Source organism: Abrus precatorius, unplaced genomic scaffold (assembly GCF_003935025.1).
Source record: "Abrus precatorius isolate BTA unplaced genomic scaffold, Abrus_2018 Scaffold11, whole genome shotgun sequence".
Lineage (NCBI taxonomy): Eukaryota > Viridiplantae > Streptophyta > Magnoliopsida > Fabales > Fabaceae > Abrus > Abrus precatorius.
Genome location: NW_020874303.1, coordinates 22,091,671 through 22,113,994, shown reverse-complemented (window position 1 = coordinate 22,113,994; position 22,324 = coordinate 22,091,671). Strand labels below are relative to the sequence as shown.

The window sequence follows — 22,324 nt, the reverse complement described above, 5'->3', positions numbered from 1 at the left end:
GTTTATATGGCATGTAGCCCCATTGGAGTCCACTATCACATCTAGAGTATGAACCTGACTAGTTTAAGGGCCACCACGATCCAACACAATTTCCTCCTCATAATCTACCCAGCACAAGGCCAATTAAACCCTGCACTCCAATTTGCCAAGCGACTCATTGCCATGGGTGCACGTGTCACACTTCCCATCACTCTCCACATGCACCGTCGCATCTCCAACAAAACCACCATCACTGGCCTCTCCCTCGCCCCTTTCTCCGACGGCCACGACGACGGTTTCAACGCCATCCACGGCACCGATTCCGATTTCAACCTCTACGTGTCCGATTTCAAGCACCGCGTCTCTCACTTCATCACCAATCTCATTCTCTCTAGTGCACGTGAGGGTCGCCCTTTCACCTGTTTAACTTACACCTTGCTCGTTCCTTGGGCACCAGAGCTGGCGCGTGGGTTCAATCTCCCCTCGGCGATGCTGTGGATTGAACCCGCCACGGTGTTGGATATCCTTTATTACTACTTTCACGGTTACGGTGATTACATAAACGACAAAACTAAAGAGGGTTCTTCGCGTTCCATAGCACTTCCTGGATTGCCGTTTTTGCTATCACCCCGTGACATACCGTCGTTTTTATTGGCGTGGAAATCGAGTGTGTTGTCTTTTGTTTTTCCGTTGTTTGAAGAACAGATTCAACAGCTTGACTTAGAAGCCAACCCTATAATACTTGTGAACACCTTTGAAGCTTTGGAAGCTGAGGCCTTAAGAGCCGTTGATAAGTTCAACATGATCCCCATCGGGCCGTTGATTCCTTCTGCTTTCTTGGATGGAAAAGATCCATCTGATACTTCTTTTGGTGGTGACCTTTTCCCACTTTCAAAAGATTATGTTGAATGGCTTGACACAAAGGCAGAGTTATCTGTGGTTTATGTGTCCTTTGGGAGTTACTTTGAGTTATCTAGGAGACAAACAGAGGAAATTGCACGAGCGTTGTTAGATTGTGGGTGTCCATTCTTGTGGGTCATAAGAGAAAAAGAGAAAGAAGTGGAGGACTTAAGGCACAGAAAGGAATTGGAAGAGAAAGGGAAGATAGTGACATGGTGTTCTCAAGTGGAGGTTCTGTCACATGGTTCTGTGGGGTGTTTTGTGACGCACTGTGGTTGGAATTCGACCATGGAAAGCATGGTTTGCGGGGTCCCTATGGTGGCATTTCCTCAGTGGTCCGACCAAAGGACCAATGCAAAGCTAATAGAAGATGTGTGGAAGATTGGAGTGAGGGTAGATGAGGAAGTGAATGACGATGGCATTGTACGAGGAAAGGAAATTTGGAGGTGTTTGGAAGTGGTGATGAGGAGCGGAGAGAGAGCGAGTGAGTTGAGAGTGAATGCCAAGAAATGGAAGGGCGTGGCTAAGGAGGCAGCCAAGGAAGGTGGTCCTTCAGAGATGAATCTAAAGACTTTTCTTGATGGCGTTGGAGAAAGAAGGTTGCATGCTTTAGAACAATAATTGAATTGTTAGCCAGTGGAACGAGATTTCGTGCCGAGTGTGTTTTTTCTATTTTTTTTATTGCTTCGTATCTTTGTCCATGAATAGAACATTGACATTTGACAATTGAAGGGGTAGCAGGGGCAATTAGTGCCAGTTTATGTCATATGTGACCCACAGAGGTTATTTTTTGTTTCAATTATTGTTTTTTGTATTTTTATTATAATTAATTGCTCAAAATTAAATCTAAAGATAAATAATTAATTTTATCTTGAATGAAATGATGAAATTTTATTTATGAAAAATTAATATAATAATTTAAGTAGTAAATAATTTATTTATTTGTTATCTATTATGTGGAGTCAGTATATTGCCTTTATACCTGGCTGGGAAGGGAATGAAGGGAATCTGGATAAAGATCCAAAGGCTACAATATTATTTTCATAAAAGTAACCACGTGCCACTTCTGTTCCGGTTAGAAAACCATGTCTCTTTAGGTTAGGTTTCTGTGCTCGTTAGTTCCCTTACACTCAGGAACCAATTATATATCTTAATGATATTATAAATATAATTTTGTTCTTTGTGATATCTTAGTGATATCATATTTTGTAATAATTTTTTATATTTTTTTAAGAATTTAGTATATAAAATGTTAAAAAATTAAAATTTAATCGATATTGTCAGCTTCTCTCAATTATATTTTGAGATGATCGAAAGAAAATTAAGTCAATACTCTAACGTGATATATTATTAATTTATTATATTATTTAATTATTTAATATTTTACTATTTAAAATGAAAAATATTTATAAATAAATTATTAAACGTATTTTAAATATTTATAAATATATCTATTTTCTTTAACTTCTGCTTCTATTATTCTCTCTCCTCTCCTCTTTCTGTCAAGCGAATGAGTCATGGCCTCATACAAAGGACTTATCAGCACACGTTTTACCCACTTTAGGCGAAAGATAAGCAAAAGATCAAGATGAAAGAAAAGTTTTATACAGATATAAATACTAAATTTGTTTCACCTCTTCCAATGAAGAATAACACTTGAGCAAGCTAACGAATGTACTTTCATCAGGTTTCAAACTTATAACTTGCCACAATTCAGAAAACATTTATTCTGAGGCTCCATGCAAGGCTTCAATGGGAGGAGGGAGACATGTGAGCTTTGCACGAGAATATTGACGTGGGTTTAACGTGTGGTGTTATTAGGGAGAGGAAAGAGGATGAAGAGATGAACTTGTTTGTAAATATTTATAATGTATTTAAAGATTTGTTTGTAAATATTAAAAAATAAATGGTGTGACAATATAAAACATGTCATTTGAGTGTATTCATATTTTAGAGACTTAATTATAACAAAAAAATTTATAAAAATTTATTACAAAATTAACTAATTTTATAGAGATAAAAAATACATTTAAGTCATAATCAGAAACGCAATAAACGATAAAGGTAAAAGAGAAAATTTTAATTAAAAATATAAAAAAAGTAAGTCCTAAGGAAAGAAATATAGGCAACTAAGAGTTAAGTAAAGTGATGGAATGCCTTGCCTATGAAGAGGAGAGGAGCAGTATTCAAATAGTTAAAAGATTAAGAAAAAGGAGGGACAACATTAATTATCGTCTTTACAAGGAAATGGATTGGAGAGTGAGGGAGTCCCAGTGGAAACAATAATTATATAAAACTAATAAATAATTAAGTTTTAATTAAAGTGCTTTAGTATACATAAAAAGTATAATATATGCAATAAAAAAAAATGATCTCCCTTCACGTAAGTTCTAAATCCATCCTTGCTCTCGGCAGCGGTTGTTCGTTTATGATTCTATCGAGCATCAATAATTTTCCTTCTTCCCTCATCAATAATTGGCTGACATGTTAACATCACACGTGTCTCGAAAAATAGCTTCGTGAAATAATAAAACCATTATTGTAACACATTTTTGTTTGTAAAACCATTTGAATTAATAAACCCAACTAATTTTCGCATAATATAAATATTTCAATAAAAGCCACTTAATCTTTTGCACCATTACAAAATTGTTGTCGTGACGTAGTAGGTGCCAAAAGGGTCTAATTAAGGACGCTGAAACACGAGTATTTCATGATTTAGTTTTATAAATATTTTATTTGATTTAAATTCTTATTTTTTAAAAATGAAAGAAATTGACTCTCATGACCTTTGTTAAGTGTAGCAAGTTAACCGAAATTCATTTTCCCCTGCATGCGTCGTTGCTATTCGTCCAATTCTCCTCTCACAGCACCGAGTATGACACAGAGGGAACTTTCTTTTGTCGGTAAAGTATTTTTTAATAAAAAATATTATTTGAAACCTGTTTCTGTTAATAATATATTTATTTTTTGTAATCCCTTTTTCTATTTTCTGACATAGTATTCTAAGTACGTTAAATATAAATATTTTAATTTTTTTTATTATAACATTAAAAATACTTATAAAAGATATTTTCACAGTAAAGTTAAATGTCGGTTTAGATAATAAATATTATTTATTATTTATAAGTTAATTATTATTTATATTTTTTTATTTTTTTTATAAATATAATATTAAACTAATAGACTTTATGACACTTTATTTTTATTAAATAAATAATTAATAATTATCTATTTTAATATTTTAAATTATTTTTATTAATTTATTTTAGTATGACTGGAGAGATGTTTTTCTTAAGTTAGGTTGAAGAGTTATTCAAATTCTTTTTTTATCATAATAAACTAATAATATCTTATCTAATATTATCTATTTTAGTTTCGTAAATCATTTTTATTAATTTATTTTAACATGATCGGAAGAATATCTGTCCTTATGTTAGGCTTAAAAAGTATTTAGATTTCTCTTGATAACATTGAGCAGTGTTCTTACCCAGTACAAAATCAATTTTAAAAACTATTTTTTTAAGAAAATTATATAACATAGTTCTAAAAATTAAATCAGTTTTAGAAAAAAAAAAACCGGCGCCAAAACGTCTATAATAAGGCAAAGAGTGCGGCATTTAACTCCATCGATCATCACAGCATGCACTTCCTCCTCATTATCTTCCCTGCACATGGTCACATTAACCCTGCACTCCAGTTCGCTAAGCGTCTCATTGCTATGGGCGCACACGTCACCATTCCCATCACTCTCCACATGCAACGTCGCGTCACCAACAAAATCACCATCCCTGGCCTCTCCTTCCTTCCTTTCTCCGACGGCTTCGACGCCGGTTACACCCCCGTCGACGATGAAGCCGGTTATATGTTCTACATGTCAGAACTCGAGCGTCATGGCTCCGAGTTCGTAACCAGTCTCATAGTCTCTAGTGCCGACGAGGGTCGCCCTTTCACGTGTTTAACCTACACCTTGCTTGTTCCTTGGGCACCAAAGGTGGCGCGTGGATTTAACCTCCCCTCGGCGATGCTGTGGATTGAACCTGCCACGGTGTTGGATATTTTTTATTATTACTTTCACGGCTATGCTGATTGCATAAACGACAAAACTAAAGAGGATTCGTTGTGCTCCATGGCGCTTCCTGGATTGCCGTTTTTGCTATCTGCCCATGACATACCGTCGTTTTTGTTGGTGTGGAAGTCGAGTGTGTTTTCTTACGTTCTTCGGTCGTTTGAAGAGCAGATTCAACAGCTTGACTTGGAGGCCAAGCCAACGGTGCTTGTGAACACTTTTGAGGCTTTGGAGGCTGAGGCGTTGAGGGCCGTTGATGGGTTCAACATGATTCCCATCGGGCCGTTGCTACCTTCTGCTTTCGTAGATGGGAAAGATCCATCTGATACTTCATTTGGTGGTGACTTATTCCCTGTTTCAGATGATTGTGTTGAATGGCTTAACTCAAAGCCAGAAAAATCGGTGGTTTATGTGTCGTTTGGGAGTTACTTTGAGTTGTCTAGGATGCAAATGGAGGAAATTGCACGTGCGTTATTGGATTGTGGGAGTCCATTTGTGTGGGTCCTTAGAGAGAAAGAGAAAGCGGATAAGCTGAGCTGTGGAGAGGAGTTGAGAAAGAGGGGGAAGATAGTGACATGGTGCTCTCAGGTGGAGGTTTTAGCACATGGTTCGGTGGGTTGTTTTCTGACACACTGTGGGTGGAATTCGACCGTGGAAAGCCTTGTTTGTGGGGTTCCTATGGTGGCGTTTCCTCAGTGGATGGATCAGAAGACTAGTGCAAAGCTAATTGAAGACGTGTGGAAGGTTGGGGTGAGGGTGGATCTTCTAGTGAACGAAGAAGGGACAGTGGAAGGAAAGGAAATTAAGGAGTGTTTGAAAGTGGTGATGGAGAGCGGAGAGAAAGGGAATGAGTTGAGAATGAATGCAAAGAAATGGAAGGGTTTGGCTAGGGAAGCTGCCAAGGAAGGTGGCTCTTCGGAAAAGAATCTGAGGGCATTTATGGACGGTGTTGGACAAAAGTTTCAAAAATCCAAATTTCATCCTCTCCTCAGATCCTCTCTCCAGCAACCTCTAGCTCATTCCGAACTTGTGCTTTTATAGTTCAATTATTCAGATTCATCAAAAGAAATATAACTATTGAATAGTGTGTTAGAGTCATTTATAAGATCGGTGAGAAATTATTTCATGTCTAGTACGTTTGTAATGTATTAGTTTCTATGCATATGATGCATGCCTTCAAATTTTTCAAGTTGGACATGTAAAAAAATGAAGCAGTCAATATAACCTTAAACATGAAAGATAAATTCCTTTCTATAACTTTTCTTCTTCTTGAAACTCTGTAATTTTCTTTAGTAATGCATCATTTTTTTTCTAAACGCAGAGATTATTAGTAATGCATCATTTTAGCATTTACTTATTTAATTTTGGAAATTATGAAAAAATATAATCTTTGAAATTATTACTAATAAATATTTTAGTTCTTAAAATTAAAAAAATATTTACTTTAATGCATAAAATTACATATATCTGTGAGTTCATTAATCACAAATAATAAAACGAGTACATTTTAAAAAAATAATATTTATATTGGAGTAGTAACAAACATGTATGAAAAGCAAATAGCCTCTCCCTTGTTCTAAAGTTGGAAATTGCAATCCACTTGACTAAGTCTTGAAATTATAATAACAAAATTTAGTTAATAAAATTATAAATTAAATGATATTTATAATTTTAGTTGCTAAAATAATTAATATTTTATTATTTTGATTTTTTTCATAATTTCAAATATTAAAATAATTAAACTCAAGTGATTTTAAAAGCTACAAAATATTTTTTATAATTTCATAAACGAAAATATTGTAGTAACTGTTTTTTTTTCCTCGTAAAGACATATTTTAAAGAGAAGAGAAAGAAATTTATTATTACAATTTTAATAACTTTTAACTCTTAAATATGAGTTTTTGGCAGAAGAAAGAACAAATTAAAAAATAAATTAAAATAAAATATTAAATATTAAATTCTTTTAGCATTGGCCTCGAAGAAAAAATTATAATAATGTAAAACGTAAAACTTAACATTTGAACTTACCATTTAGTTAAAAAAATATGAATATTTGTTACGTTCACGCAATGCTTGTCTATGGTGATTTGTTAATTTTTTTCAATCATTCATTTATATTTCAAGTGAAATTAATATATTTGTAGAAAGGATATAACAATTTTCATCATAAAATTTATGATTATCATTACATTAGAGCAACATATTAAAAGAGGAAAAAAGAAAGTTCGGTTAACTTTAAGCTTTAAAATCGAGTTTAAGAATTTTAAAATAAGACATTATTATTAAAAAATATTTAATTATATTCAAATTATTAAAATATAATAAATTACGATATTTAAATAAAATATTATAATTATTAATTATTTAAAGTAAATAAATTTGAATTAAAGATAATATCCATGTGGTATGTATTACTCAGGTTTGAGAATAAAGCATATGCTTATGGGCAAAGGATAGATTGAGTTGGACCCCTGTGGTCTGAGTTTTTCTTGCTTCCTTTAAGTGCCAACACGCTATACGTTATCATAAAACATGCTATAAACGTTGAAGTTGCCATCACATCCAAACCTTTACCACATAAAATGTTTCTACGTTTAAAAACATAAATAATAGGATAAGATGACACCGATATACATTTTATTCATTTTTATATTATTAATAAATTAATAAAAAATTATATTCTATCAATTTAATTATTTATTGTATTATATTACTTTAATTATTTATGTTAAATTTTGTTAAAATTAAATAATTAAAACATTATTATTAATTTTTTTATTTTCATATATTTTAAATATATATTATATTAAATTAAATGCTTATCAATAAGATATCAAACACTTTTAAAATAATATTATTTTTTGCAGTTATAATTTATGTGATAAAAAATTTCACTCCTATATTATTAATAATTTAATATAAAAATAATTTTATTCGTCTAGTTATATAATTATGTTTTTAATTATTTATATCAAATTTTGTCAAAATTAAACAACTAAAAGATTACAATCAAATGGTCATTATCTTCACATATTTTAAATGTATGTATTACATTAAATTAAATGCTTACAAATAAAATATTAAATAATTTGAATCAATATTAAATTTTGTAGTTAATATTTATATGATTAAAATTTTTAATTTAATGATTAATTTATAAAAAATATTTGTTTATTTATAATATTAAAATTAAAAAAATCTAAAAAAATTTACTGAACTGCATGAATTATTCCTGTAAACTCATTCTCAAAGCAATAATATATTATATTAATAAAATATTTTTGGATGGATAGAATTTGAGGGATGGAAGATAAGTCGTTCCCGCCTGTCTCCCTCTTCTGAAGTTTACATTATACTGACAATTTTAGACTTATTACGAATTTCTTCAAAAATAATTTAAAACGATATCCTCACATCCATTTCTCATAAATTTACGTTTTACCTCTTTTATTTTTAAACTTTTTATATAATAATAATAATAATAATAATAATAATAATAATAATGATATGGATCCTGTGGTAAACGGTAATGGAAACATAATTAATATGAATAAGCCATGGCGTAGTAATTGCGAGAAATGCAAAACGTGAAAGTTATTGATTAATAATTAATGATTATTATAACTGTAATAGGTGTGATATATTTATAATTCAGTTATAACTATATGGAGTGTGGTATTGTTAACTTCTTCTGTATTCTCTATTTCCTTCCTTGTTCTTTGGCCAATGTCATTAAGACTTAGATTTCTTCAATTTTGTATCTTAGTTTCTTATTGTAATTCCTATTTCAATAATAAATTAGAGAATATATTTTTGTTCAGTTATATAATTACTGATTGATTCTGAGTACCATAACATTTGGTGCTTTTAGTGTCCTCCCCATGGCTGAAAATACTCATTTGAAGAAAATTACGGCAGAATTAAAACATCTCTAAGAACATGTTTTGATTCAACAAGCCAGTTCTTTGCGCGTTGATGTTTTGGAACATAAACTAGATTTATTTATGGTTTCTCATGATTCTTCTCGTTTGGATTGTTTAGAATCATCCATGGATATCATTACGCTTTCCATTGATGCAATTTCGCGTAATTTGGAATGCGCAGTTCGTAATGATCTGCTCTTGGAACTCTGAATAATAATAATCTGCCTATTCGATCTATGAAATTGAACTTCCCAAAGTTTGATGGCAAAGAACCTTTGAATTGGTTATTTTTTGCTGAGCAATTTTTCGCTCTTTATCAGACACCAGAACCACAATGCTTGGCTATCGTTGCAATCCGTATGGAAGGTGGTTGGACCCTAGTTTCAAATGCTCCAAAGAACCAATCTCCTTCCAAATTGGCAGGCTCCGGTGCAAGCTGTTGAAGCGCATTTTGGTCATTCTCTATTTGATTCTCCACGCGCAACATTGTTTAAACTTCAACAAGTTGATTCGGTTCAGGGTTACTATCATGAATTTGCTTCATTGGCAAATAGAGTCGAAGGACTTACAGATGCTGCACTTTTGGATTGTTTTATTAGCGGCCCCAAAAGTGATGTGAAGAGGGAAGTGTTGGTTCAATCTCCTACTTCCTTGGTCTGAGCGGTGGCACTGGCAAAACTTTATGATGTTAAGACCATTCCTGTTTCACATAACACAGAAGTACGTTATCCATCCTTTGTTCAGAGCCGCAGCAATTAAATACCATCATCACAAAATTCGTCTCTTCCAGGATTACTTCCAACTCTGAAAATATTACCATTACCAGTGCCTTCATCTTCTACTCTTGTTAAGCAAATGACTGCTACAGAAATGCAAGTCTGATGCGATCGCGGACTTTGTTATACATGCGGCAAAAAATTCACACCTCGCCATCAGTGCCTGAATCGACAATTTCTTTTCCTTCTTCAGGAAAAATGTCACGGACGATTCTGTTCCAGTTATTGAAGAATCGGTGGCAGAATTCCATCACTTGTCACATAATGCTTTTAATGGGGCTTCGGGTCCTGGAACCTTGCGATTTAAAGGTTTGATTTTTGGATAGGAATTCAAGTTCTTCTTGATAGTGGTTATTCAGATAATTTTATTCAACAACGTTTGTTCAAAATTTTTGAAACTTCTAATTGAACTTGCACCTGACTTCAAGGTTTAGGTGGATAATGGTCATTATTTGACATGAGAAGGGCGTGTTTGACAGGTTCCTCTTTCAATTCAGGTTCATACCATTCATCTTTCTGCTTTTCTTTTGCCAGTTTCAGGTGCAGAAATTATTCTCGTCGCTTCTTGGTTAGCGACGTTGGGACCTCATGTTGCGGATTATTGCCAACTCATAATAAATTTTTTTGATGGTTCTGTTTTTGTTACTCTTCAAGGGGACTCCAACTTGTCGCCTTCTGCTACTCAGGCGCAATATCATCTTCTCCGTCGTCTACATCAAACTGATGTCATATCGACGGTTTTCACATTGCACTCTCAGATGTCTTCTGATGCTGAGGATCCTTTTGTGGATTTGGTGCCTACACCGCCCTCTGATGTTGTCGACATTCTTCGGCAGTATGTTTCTGTGTTTCACAAGCCTCGTGGTCTTCCACTGCCTCAGAGTCATGATCATGCGATTTCATTGTTACCAGATGTTCCGCCTGTGAAAGTTCGACCTTACCGGTATCCTTTTAGTTACAAGGCTGAAATAGAGAAAATTGTTGGTGAATTATTACAGGAAGGCTTGATTCAACACAATACTAGCCCATTTTCATCTTTGGTTATTTTGGTTAAAATGAAAATGGGTCTTAGACGATTTTGCACTGATTACAGAGCATTGAATGCTATTACTATTAAAGATTGTTTTCTGATTCCAACGGTTGATGAGTAACTAGATGAATTACACGACGCTTGAGCATTGAATGCTATCACTATTAAATGTTGTTTTCTGATTCCAGCTGTTGATGAGTAACTAGATGAATTACACGACGCTTGTTATTTTTCAAAATTAGACTTGCGTTCTAGTTATCATCAGCTGTTGGTTAATCCGAAAGATTGGCATAAAATGACATTTCTACACACCAAGGACATTATGAATGGTTAGTGATGCCGTTCGAATTGACGAATGCTCTTGCATCTTTTCAAGCTCTTATGAATCAAGTATTTTAAGATTTTTTACGCAAATTCATTTTGGTATTTTTCAATGATATAATCATTTACAGTGCCTTATGGTCAGTCATTTGCATCATTTAAAATAGGTATTGTCTGTTATGGAAAACCATAAACTTTACGCTAAATTGTCCAAATGTGCTTTTGGTACACAACAGATTGCTTATCTGGGACATATGATTTCATCTTCTCGTGTATATGTGGATCCTGACAAGGTTGAGTCTGTACTTAAATGGCCAATTCCTACTACTCTTAAACAGCTTCGTGGTTTTCTTGGTCTCACAAGTTATTATCGTCGCTTCATTAAAGGATATGCATCATTGGCCTCTCTCTTACATGATCTCTTGAAGAAAGATGCTTTTCTGTGGTCTGATTCTACAGAGGCTGCTTTTAACAACCTTAAAAAAGCAATTACAAATGCCTCAATTCTGGTTCTTCCTGATTTTTCTATTCCTTTTGAATTGAAAACTCATGCATCAGGTACAAGTATCGGTACTATTTTAAGTCAGAAGGGACATCTTATTGCTTTCTTTTCAAAAAAACTCTCATCCAGAATGCAATCTAAATCTGCATATGTTCGCGAGATGTTGGCGATAACTAAAGCAGTAGCCAAGTTTTGACATTATTTATTGGGCTATCATTTCATAATTCGTACTGATCATAAGAGTTTGCGGCCTTTAATGGATCAAACACTGCAAACACCAAAACAACAACAATGGATGCACAAGCTTATGGGTTATGACTTTGTTATTGAATACAAATCGGGTAAGCAAAATGTGGGGGCTGACGCTTTATCACGTATGGATTGCCTTGCATTTTCTACACAATATTGTAATTTAATTGCTGATTTAAGGGAACATATTGTGAGTGATGATTACTACCGCAACATACTTTTGGGTATAAAAAATGGTCAAAATTTTCCTAATTTTCGTGAACAGAATGGCCTTTTGTATTGGAAAAATCGATTGGTTGTGCCAGGACAATCTCTTGTCACTGTCAAATTAATTAAGGAGTTTCATGATTCTCCAATTGGGGGTCACGCTGGATTTTTACGCACTTATCAGCGTCTAATTATTCAATTTTATTAGCGTGGAATGAAAAATCAGGTGTATAATTATGTTCAGCAATGTCAGGTTTGTCAACAGGTTAAGATTTCTCATTCTTTACCTATTGGATTGCTTAATCTTTTGCCTATTCCAGAAAAAATATAAGATGTTGCTATGGATTTTATAACATGCCTCCCACGAATGTGTGGTTATACTGTTATTATGATGGTGATTGATAGGTTGGCAAAATATGCACATTTGATTTCATTAACGACGAATTTTACGAGGGCATTAGTGGCTGAGCAATTTACACAACATGTTGTAAAGTTACATGGTATTTCAAAGTCTATTGTTTCAGATCGCGATAAGACTTTCACTAGTAATTTCTAGCAGCATTTGTTCAAATGTCAAGGTACTACCTTGGCCATGAGCACAACATATCACTCGATGGAAAATCTGAGGCGTTGAATCGTTGCATAGAGATATATCTTTGTTGTTTTATTTTTTATTGTTCTAATTGTTGGCTAAAGTTCTTGCCATGGGCAGAATTTTGGTATAATACTGCCTATCAGACTTCTGCAGGGATGACACCTTTTCAGGTTGTTTACGGTAGGCTTCCACCATCTTTGGTTCGAGATACTGCAATTTCTGTTGTTCCTGTGAGGTCCAGCACATTTTCAATTTCGGTGCCCCTTTTTTGACTTCATAAACAATTAATAATATTTTATTAAATGAATAGTAACTTTATTTGGCTATAAATAGCCGTGAAATGAAATTGAAGGAAGCACAAGCAGCAACACACACAAGATTTCATCAAGCATTGTGAGTGTTTGTGAGAGAAAAAAAAAAAATAGAGTGTTGAGTAAATCCTAAGAGTGTGAGAAAAATACACTGGGGTGGGTATCATCTCTATTTCTTCTTGGTATTACAAAATTTGTAATATTTGAATAGGAGTGGGTCTCACTGTGTACACTATATTTTACACCTCTTGTGTGATAGAGTGTTGAAAGGATATTGTAAATATCCTGAGATATAGTGGAATATTTTTCGGAGTTTGTCCCGTGGTTTTTCCTCCACATTGGAGGTTTTTCCACGTTAAATAGTGGTGTTCTTTATCTGCTTATTTTATTCAGTTAAAAATAATTCTTAGTATGCTCTGTGGTTGCAGTTTAGTCTGATCTTCCACATCAGAAAAGAATTATTTTTGTTATCCTTCCGTGGCTGATTGTTGGATTGCTGGAGAAGTGTGTATTTGTATTAGTGTTGTAACTGGAAAGATTCTGTCTAAGGAAAGACCTGGTATTTAAGTGATCCGTTGTGATCCACCTCTCTTTCCTGGGAAGTATTTCAGTGCACACTTTACAAGTTACACCGCTGCGCTGCTAGATCTATTTATTAGGTCTGAATTATTGCTCGCCAGTTTACGTCAGAATTTTAATTTACACGTCCAAGTTATTCCGCATTTGAGCTCAACAAGTGGTATCAGAGCTTAAGTTGGGCTCTGTATCACCGAGTGTAAATTAAATGGAAGAGAACGTAGGTACCATGGTGAAGCTAACAGCAACAAACTACTCTATTTGGAAGCCGAAAATGGAGGACATACTTTTCTACAAGGACCTGTATGATCCTGTGGAAAAGGGAGATCAAAAGCCAGAAGACGTGAAGGATGAGGATTGGAAAAAGATACACCGGAAGGCCGTCAGTTTAATTAGGCAGTGGGTGGATATCAGCATATTCCACCATGTTGCCACAGAGACGAATGCCCAGACTCTGTGGAACAAAATTGAACAAATGTATCAGAGGAAGACTGCACAAAACAAAGCTTTTGTTATTCGGAAGCTGGTGAATTTAAAATATCAAGATGGAAGATCAGTTGCAGAACACTTGAATGATTTCCAACACATGGTAAACCAGCTAGTTACCATGGAGATAAAACTTGATGAAGAATTGCAGGCGCTGTTACTTTTGAGTTCTTTACCAGACAGCTGGGAGACTCTGGTGGTGTCATTAAGCAACTCTGCTCCTGAAGGAAAACTGACTTTGTCTCAAGTCAAAGACAGCATGTTTAATGAAGAAACAAGGAGAAAAGACTCTGGGGCAAGCAGTTCTCATGCCCTTGTCACAGAGAACAGGGGGAGAAGTAAGAGCAGAGGACGAAGTAACAAATCCAGAGATAAGTCACAGTCTCAGCCCAGAAGAAAATTCAAGTGTTACCACTGCGGTGAAGAAGGGCACATAAAAAGAAACTGTAAAGCCTGGAAGAACAGAGAGAAGAAAGACCGACGAAACTCTAGATCGGATGACGATGAAAATACTGCATCCCCTGTGACAACTGGGGATGTGGTAGTACTCTCTGTTGAAGAAGAAGAAGAGTGTCAAGTTACAGACTCATGTGATGAATGGGTCATTGACTCAGCAGCATCTTATCATGCAACTTCTCACAAGGAATTCTTTACTGTGTACAAAGCAGGAGACTTTGGTAAAGTAAAGATGGGCAATAGCAGTATCGCAGATATTGTGGGAATTGGTGATGTGTGCATTCAAACCAATACAGGATGCACAATAACACTAAAAGATGTGCGTCATGTGCCAGATCTACGTCTGAATTTGATCTCTGTGCATGCTTTGGATCTAGCTGATTACGACAGCCATTTTGGTAACGGCAAGTGGAGGCTTACCAAAGGATCGTTGTTGGTTGCTAGAGGCACAGTAAATTCAACGTTGTATAAAACTCAAGTAAAGCTGATCAAGGGAGGATTGAATGCAGTCGAGGATGATGCTTCGCCAAATTTGTGGCACAAAAGATTGGCTCATATAAGTGAAAAAGGATTGCAGATTTTGGCAAGAAAGTCCCTTATCCCGTTTGCCAAAAATACAAAGTTGAATCCTTGTGATCACTGTTTATTCGGCAAGCATCATAGAGTGTCTTTCAGCAAAACGTCAAAGCTGAAAGAGAATATTTTGGAGATGGTTCATTCTGATGTATGTGGACCCATGGAAGTGGAGAGTCTTGGTGGTAGCAGATATTACGTGACGTTTATCGATGATGCTTCACGAAAATTGTGGGTGTACTTCTTAAGAACGAAGGACCAAGTTTTTCAATGCTTTAAAAGGTTTCATGCAATGGTAGAGAGACAGGCTGGTAAACCTTTGAAGTGTCTTCGCACGGATAATGAGGGTGAATATACTTCCCATGAATTCAAGAATTATTGTGCTGAGCATGGCATCAGGCATGAGAAGACGGTACCTGGAACCCCACAACATAATGGTGTGGCCGAACGAATCAACAGAACCATTATGGAGAAAGTAAGATGCATGTTAAGAATGGCAAAACTGCCTAAGCCATTCTGGGGTGAAGCTGTTCTAACGGCAAGCTACCTGATTAATCGATCTCCATCTGTTCCTTTGGGCTTTGATATCCCTGAGAGAGTATGGTCCGGACATGATGTTAAATACTCTCATTTGAAAGTGTTTGGATGCAAAGCTTTTGCTCATGTGAATAAGGAACAGAGACAAAAACTTGATGATAGAGCCATTCCTTGCATATTTCTGGGCTATGGAGATGAGGAATTTGGCTACAGGTTATGGGATCCAGAAAATAGGAAAGTTATTAGAAGCAGAGATGTAGTGTTCCATGAGCAAGAAACTATGTCGGATTCTGCTTCACCAAAAATCAGAGAACCAGGTGGTAAGGTTGATCTTACACCAGTTGTTCCTCCTAAAAATGCTACAGTAGGGGGAGAGTGTGATGAAGAACTTAGGGTTGATAATGAGCCAGCAATAGAAGATGGTGATGATGAAGTTGTTGAGCAAGAAAACCCAGAAGCTCCACCTCAGCCTCGGAAATCAAGAAGACCACACCAGCCATCTACAAAGTACCCTAGTTCGACGTATATTACCATCACTGAAGAGGGGGAGCCAGAAAACTTTGAAGAAGTTCAGACTCATAAGGATAAATCCCAGTGGATGAAAGCCATGCAAGAAGAAATGGATTCTCTGGTGAAGAATGATACTTATGAGTTAGTCAAGCTCCCTAAAGGCAGAAAAGCCTTGAAAAATAAGTGGGTGTTCAAGCTTAAGAAAGATGGTGACAAGCTGTTGAAGTACAAGGCTCGCTTAGTTGTAAAAGGTTTTGGACAAAAGCGAGGAATAGATTTTGATGAAATTTTCTCTCCAGTTGTGAAGATGAGCTCTATTCGAGTTATACTCGGATTGGTGGCTAGCTTGGATCTGGAACTTGAACAACTAGATGTGAAGACTGCGTTTCTTCATGGAGACCTTGATGAAGAAATCTACATGGAGCAACCAGAAGGTTTTGAGGAAACTGGAAAGAAACACATGGTTTGCAGATTGAAGAAGAGCTTGTATGGATTGAAACAGGCTCCAAGACAGTGGTATAAGAAATTTGACTCGTTCATGACGAGTCATGGATATGCCAAGACTGATGCAGATCATTGTGTATTTGTCAAGACATGTCCAGGTGATAAATTCATTATCCTTCTGTTGTATGTAGATGATATGTTGATAGTGGGACAGGATGTGAAGCTGATTGGTGATTTGAAGAAAGAATTGTCAAAGTTTTTTGATATGAAAGATCTGGGCCCTGCAAAACAAATTTTGGGCATGCAGATCATGCGAGACTGAAAATCCAGAAGGTTGTGGTTATCGCAGGAACGGTATGTGAATCGGATTCTGGACAGATTCAACATGAAGACGGCTAAACCAGTTAGTACACCGTTGGCAAATCACTTCAAACTCAGCAAAAGAAGTTGTCCCACAAGTCAAGAAGAAAAAGAAGCTATGGCGGGTATTCCATACTCCTCAGCAGTCGGGAGTTTGATGTATGCCATGGTTTGTACGAGGCCGGATATAGCTCATGCGGTCGGAGTTGTTAGCAGGTATCTTTCCAATCCTGGAAAAGAGCATTGGGAAGCAGTGAAGTGGATCTTGAGATATCTGAAAGGTAGTTCTAATATGTGCTTGAGCTTTGGAATACCTAACCCAGTTCTTGAAGGATACACAGATGCAGATATGGCAGGTGACCTGGATAGTAGAAAATCTACTTCAGGACTTGTGTTTACCTTTGCAGGGGGAGCTATATCTTGGCAATCCAAATTGCAGAAATGTGTGGCCTTGTCAACTACTGAAGCTGAGTATGTTGCCATGACTGAAGCAGGAAAGGAAATGCTTTGGTTGAAGAGGTTTCTTCAACAACTGGGAATTGAGCAGAAAAGGTACGTTATCCATTGTGATAGCCAAAGCGCATTGGATTTAAGTAAGAATGCGATGTATCACTCTCGTACGAAGCACATTGATATCAGATATCATTGGCTGCGTCAGGCAGTGGAAGAACAAGAATTCAAGCTAGATAAGATTCATACGGATAAAAATCCTGCTGATATGATGACGAAAGTTGTTGCACGAGAAAAACATCAACAGTGTGCCAAGCTGATTGGCATAGATCGCATGTGAAGATTCCAAGAGTGCACCTTTGTGCTGGAGGGGGAGAATTGTGAGGTCCAGCACATTTTCAATTTCGGTGCCCCCTTTTTTGACTTCATAAACAATTAATAATATTTTATTAAATGAATAGTAACTTTATTTGGCTATAAATAGCCGTGAAATGAAATTGAAGGAAGCACAAGCAGCAACACACACAAGATTTCATCAAGCATTGTGAGTGTTTGTGAGAGAAAAAAAAAAAATAGAGTGTTGAGTAAATCCTAAGAGTGTGAGAAAAATACACTGGGGTGGGTATCATCTCTATTTCTTCTTGGTATTACAAAATTTGTAATATTTGAATAGGAGTGGGTCTCACTGTGTACACTATATTTTACACCTCTTGTGTGATAGAGTGTTGAAAGGATATTGTAAATATCCTGAGATATAGTGGAATATTTTTCGGAGTTTGTCCCGTGGTTTTTCCTCCACATTGGAGGTTTTTCCACGTTAAATAGTGGTGTTCTTTATCTGCTTATTTTATTCAGTTAAAAATAATTCTTAGTATGCTCTGTGGTTGCAGTTTAGTCTGATCTTCCACATCAGAAAAGAATTATTTTTGTTATCCTTCCGTGGCTGATTGTTGGATTGCTGGAGAAGTGTGTATTTGTATTAGTGTTGTAACTGGAAAGATTCTGTCTAAGGAAAGACCTGGTATTTAAGTGATCCGTTGTGATCCACCTCTCTTTCCTGGGAAGTATTTCAGTGCACACTTTACAAGTTACACCGCTGCGCTGCTAGATCTATTTATTAGGTCTGAATTATTGCTCGCCAGTTTACGTCAGAATTTTAATTTACACGTCCAAGTTATTCCGCATTTGAGCTCAACAGTTCCAGAGGTTGAACAATTATTACAACAACGTGATGACATTGGGCGAGTCCTTAAGTCTAATCTGACTCGCGCTCAACATAAAATGAAACAGATTATAGATCGCAAGCGTGTGGATCTTGAGTTTACTGTTGGTGACTTTGTTTATGTGAAACTTCAGCCGTACCGTCAAGTAGCATTGCGTTCGCATCATCATCAGAAATTGGGACTTCAGTATTTTGGCCCTTTTAGGTTGTTGAACGAATTGTTAAAGTTGCTTATCGTTTATTGCTTCCCTCCACTGCTCGCATTCATTCTATCTTGCATGTTTCTCTTCTCAAAAAGTGTATCGGCAATCCTTCCGAGCAATACTTTTCACTACCTATGACTTTTGAAGAGGCCACCACTGCTCCAAAAACTATCAAGATTTTGGATTCACGTCGCATATTGCAATAGAGTCATTAGATAGATCAGATATTGGTTCAATGGTCTAATTTATCTGAAGAAGACAGTTCTTGGGAATCTGCATCTAATATTCAATCCAAGTTTCCAAAGGAGGGAGTGTTGATATGGATGCAATGGTAAATGCTGATGGGGACAAAATTAATATGAATAAGCCACGACGTGGTAATTGCCAGAAGCGCAAAACGTGAAAGTTACTAATTAATCACTAATGATTATTATAACTGTAATAGGTGTGCTATATTTATAATTCAGTTATAACTATATAGGGTGTGATATTATTAACTTCTTCTCTATTCTCTGTTTCCTTCCTTGTTCTCTAGCCAATGTCATTAATCTCAGTTTCTGATTGTAATTCCTATTTCAGAGATAGAGAATATATCTCTGTTGAATTATATAATTGCTGATTGATTTTGAGTACCATAACAAGTAACAATTAATAAGAACTAATATTTAATATATTTTTGAAATTACCGAATTCAAAATGTTAATAATAATAAATGTTATAATTTTTAATACAAAACAATATTAGTTTAATTTATTACTGTATGTCCCTTAGAACGTTAGAAAAAATAAACATTCATTACACCCGTTATTAGTATAAACTTCAAAGATTCATACTAACTTTGTTTTTGGGCTGTTAAGTCCCTTATCTAGAAAAAAAAATAAAAAATAAAATCCATACTAACAAACATGCATTGTAGTAACATTTGATGTATTGATAAAATATATTAATACTTTGATTAATAAAATTATTTATAAGTAATATAACATTTTGTTAACGCAAATTCACAAGGACTATATTAATAGTTAAATTATTGTGAAAAGATACTGATAAAGGTCAAGTTAATGTTAAAATGCAAATAAATAATTTTCTTCTTCTTTTTTCTCTTATTCAATGTAATGCATATACATTTTAAGCAACCTGAGGAATGTGAAAATCTTATTCTATTTCTATTTTGGGATTAAATGAGGCACATTTTGCCAACCTATAATTCATGTATCACGAGTCATTGAAGTGGATCATATAAAGGTGGTGTTCCTCTTTTTGGTTAAATAAGGTATGGGTTACCCTTGCCCATTACCATTTTATTTATCTTATAACTTAACATGAAAATCATAAATATTTAATAGGAACAATTGCTACCCTACTTGCACAGGGTGTTAGGTGAACTCCATTTCCAAACCTTCTACTTCAATGGATTTTATTACTTTATTTTCCACATAATTGAAAGCATTTGCTGGCCAAAGTGGTAGCTTTAGCCTTTAATTATAAATTTAATGTTAGTAAATTAACAGGTAAGAAATCAAATTGTCTCCTTTGAAAATAAGCTCCAAAGACTTGATTATAGTTTCTAATAACAAAGTATTCTAACGTCTACGTACTTATTTCGTTGACTATACACCCCATGTTTTATATTTATTTGGTCCACTAACAATATACTCAACAGCCACCCAATTCCATTTACGGCAATTAGTGAAGATAATTAAATTCTATCTTAATGCATATTCATATCAAATACTTGTTATAAATACACGAGCTTTTACTTATAAAATAAATCTTAGTTTATACTCAAAATTATTTGCGAAATTTTGAGTCCCTATGTTAGATTACCTAATCTGTAGTCTTCAATTTCCAATGTATATAATTTATGAGATTTTTAAATTTTAACCAATAGAAGTTAGACGGGCAAACAATAAAGATATCTTTTGGAAAAGATGATTTTTTTATACATAAATAATGGAATTTAATTTTGGTACATTTTCAGTATAAACATTTTTACACTGTTAATTAATTAAAAATTATCGTACATATAATTTTTAAAGTAAATATTAGTATTGTGTTAATATTTGATTAAACAATAATATTAAAATTATTTATACTTTGAGTATTTTTTAATTAAAATACAAATATTATTTTTTTTTATGTTGTCAAATAATGTAATACAGTCATGTTTAAGAGAACAAAGATATAATATTTACTAAATTTAATCAGTAGGACCTACAATTGATTTTGATAAAAAATCTGGAGAAAAGATCCACTAATTATATTTTATTTTGTGTTTTCTATAGCATTTCGAATGAAATAACACTTTTTATTATTTCTTTCTTGTTATAAATAACGATTAAGCGGACTAAAAGAGTAAGGCATAATAAATTATCTTGTCTATTTAAGATAAAATATTAAATAAAAAGAAAGACATTTAATGCTTTAAAGTTGTTTTTTATATGTAATTTAAAAACCATGCGGAATTTTAAAAATGTAAGATTATTTAACAACGTATTGCCTTATTTTTGAACAAGAGATTTTAAAATAAAAAATAAAAATAAAAAGCACGATATGAAATGTTTAAAAAGAGAATTTAATATGAGAGGGGTTATAAATAATAAATATAATATTTATTATAAAAATAAGTTATTTAAAATAAAATTTTTATAATATTTTAAAATATTTTTTTATTATATGAATTGTAAAAATTTTAAAATATTATGGTTAAACTAAACCTAAAAGAAAATATAAAATTGTTGAATGACATGAAGTCTGCTCCTTTTAGCAGTCCATTAACAAGACAATGACGCGATATATGAAAAAAGGCTGTAATTACAAGGGATGATTAATTTTGTTTATTTAAATTAATAATCGTTAATTTAGATTTTTATTACATTTTTAATTGGCAAATAATTATTTAAATATGTTAATAATTTTTTAAAATAAATTTTATTTCTAAACAAGATTTCAAAAGTAAGCACGATAAAAAGGTTGACCATTAGATACGGTAAAAGGTCTTATTACCAATAGTCTATTGTAACATACGTAACAACAGTTGGCCATTGGTGGGGCCACGCTTGCCCGCCATTTGCTAAACCGACTTTAAGAACACTTTGTTTGAATTAAAAACAAAATAATAACAAAAAAGTAAAAAATATTTATATTGAGTTTTTTTTTTTATATCATATGAAATATTAATCGATATAATAATAGAATAATTAAATCTTCCTCCCTCTCTCATGTCTTTCATTTTTAAATAAATGACATTTTTGTGAATTTCACTATATTTACATTTCAAAATTTTTTCTATTTCTTCTCCTTCATTTATTTCTCTTTTAAATTACCCAAAACAAACAAACAAAGTCTAATTTCAACCCAACTCAAATCTTGTCATTTTGAGTTTACATTAATCACAAATACAAAATAAAGCTATTGTCCGAAAAAATAAAAAATCTGATAATTTAAAATTCTTACATTATTATATAAAAATAATAATTATCTTGAAGAACAGCTAGTAACCGACTAACCGCATAATGGCACCCTGTTTTGAGCAATAAAAATTTGTTTTATTTATTTATTGTCGTTACAGTGTAATTCAAAGTATGACACCTCACTCCCCCATCCATCCCTGCGTGTCTCTCTGTGTTCTGCTCTACACGATAG

The 22,324-nt window shown here is 34.0% G+C and overlaps 3 protein-coding genes across 3 annotated transcripts; all 3 read left to right on the top strand.

Moving 5' to 3' along the window:
• Positions 1 to 40: 40 nt before the first annotated feature.
• On the top strand, positions 41 to 1,772 carry LOC113856237 (UDP-glycosyltransferase 75C1-like). Its single transcript, XM_027487972.1, has one exon. The coding sequence runs from the start codon at positions 49 to 51 to the stop codon at positions 1,498 to 1,500; it is 1,452 nt and encodes a 483-aa protein (XP_027343773.1). The 5' UTR covers positions 41 to 48; the 3' UTR covers positions 1,501 to 1,772.
• Positions 1,773 to 4,325: 2,553 nt separating this feature from the next.
• Positions 4,326 to 6,860, top strand: LOC113856439 (crocetin glucosyltransferase, chloroplastic-like). The gene has a single exon (XM_027488255.1). The coding sequence runs from the start codon at positions 4,523 to 4,525 to the stop codon at positions 5,987 to 5,989; it is 1,467 nt and encodes a 488-aa protein (XP_027344056.1). The 5' UTR covers positions 4,326 to 4,522; the 3' UTR covers positions 5,990 to 6,860.
• A 2,398-nt stretch (positions 6,861 to 9,258) lies between these two features.
• LOC113855835 lies at positions 9,259 to 12,008 on the top strand. The gene is made up of 4 exons (XM_027487464.1): positions 9,259 to 9,500; positions 9,841 to 9,956; positions 10,182 to 11,006; positions 11,235 to 12,008. The coding sequence occupies exons 1-3, from the start codon at positions 9,259 to 9,261 to the stop codon at positions 10,796 to 10,798; spliced, it is 975 nt and encodes a 324-aa protein (XP_027343265.1). The 3' UTR covers positions 10,799 to 11,006; positions 11,235 to 12,008.
• Positions 12,009 to 22,324: the final 10,316 nt, after the last annotated feature.

What these genes read in the sequence shown, in the direction of transcription:
- LOC113855835 (XM_027487464.1), top strand. Translation starts at nt 9,259, where the DNA reads ATGCTCCAAAGAACCAATCTCCTTCCAAATTGGCAGGCTCCGGTGCAA. An exon ending in AGTGATGTGAAGAGGGAAGT is followed by an intron (nt 9,501 to 9,840) that starts GTTGGTTCAATC and finishes TTCCTTCTTCAG; the next exon opens with GAAAAATGTCACGGACGATT. An exon ending in TGGAACCTTGCGATTTAAAG is followed by an intron (nt 9,957 to 10,181) that starts GTTTGATTTTTG and finishes TTCTTTTGCCAG; the next exon opens with TTTCAGGTGCAGAAATTATT.
- LOC113856439 (XM_027488255.1), top strand. Translation starts at nt 4,523, where the DNA reads ATGCACTTCCTCCTCATTATCTTCCCTGCACATGGTCACATTAACCCT.
- LOC113856237 (XM_027487972.1), top strand. Translation starts at nt 49, where the DNA reads ATGAACCTGACTAGTTTAAGGGCCACCACGATCCAACACAATTTCCTC.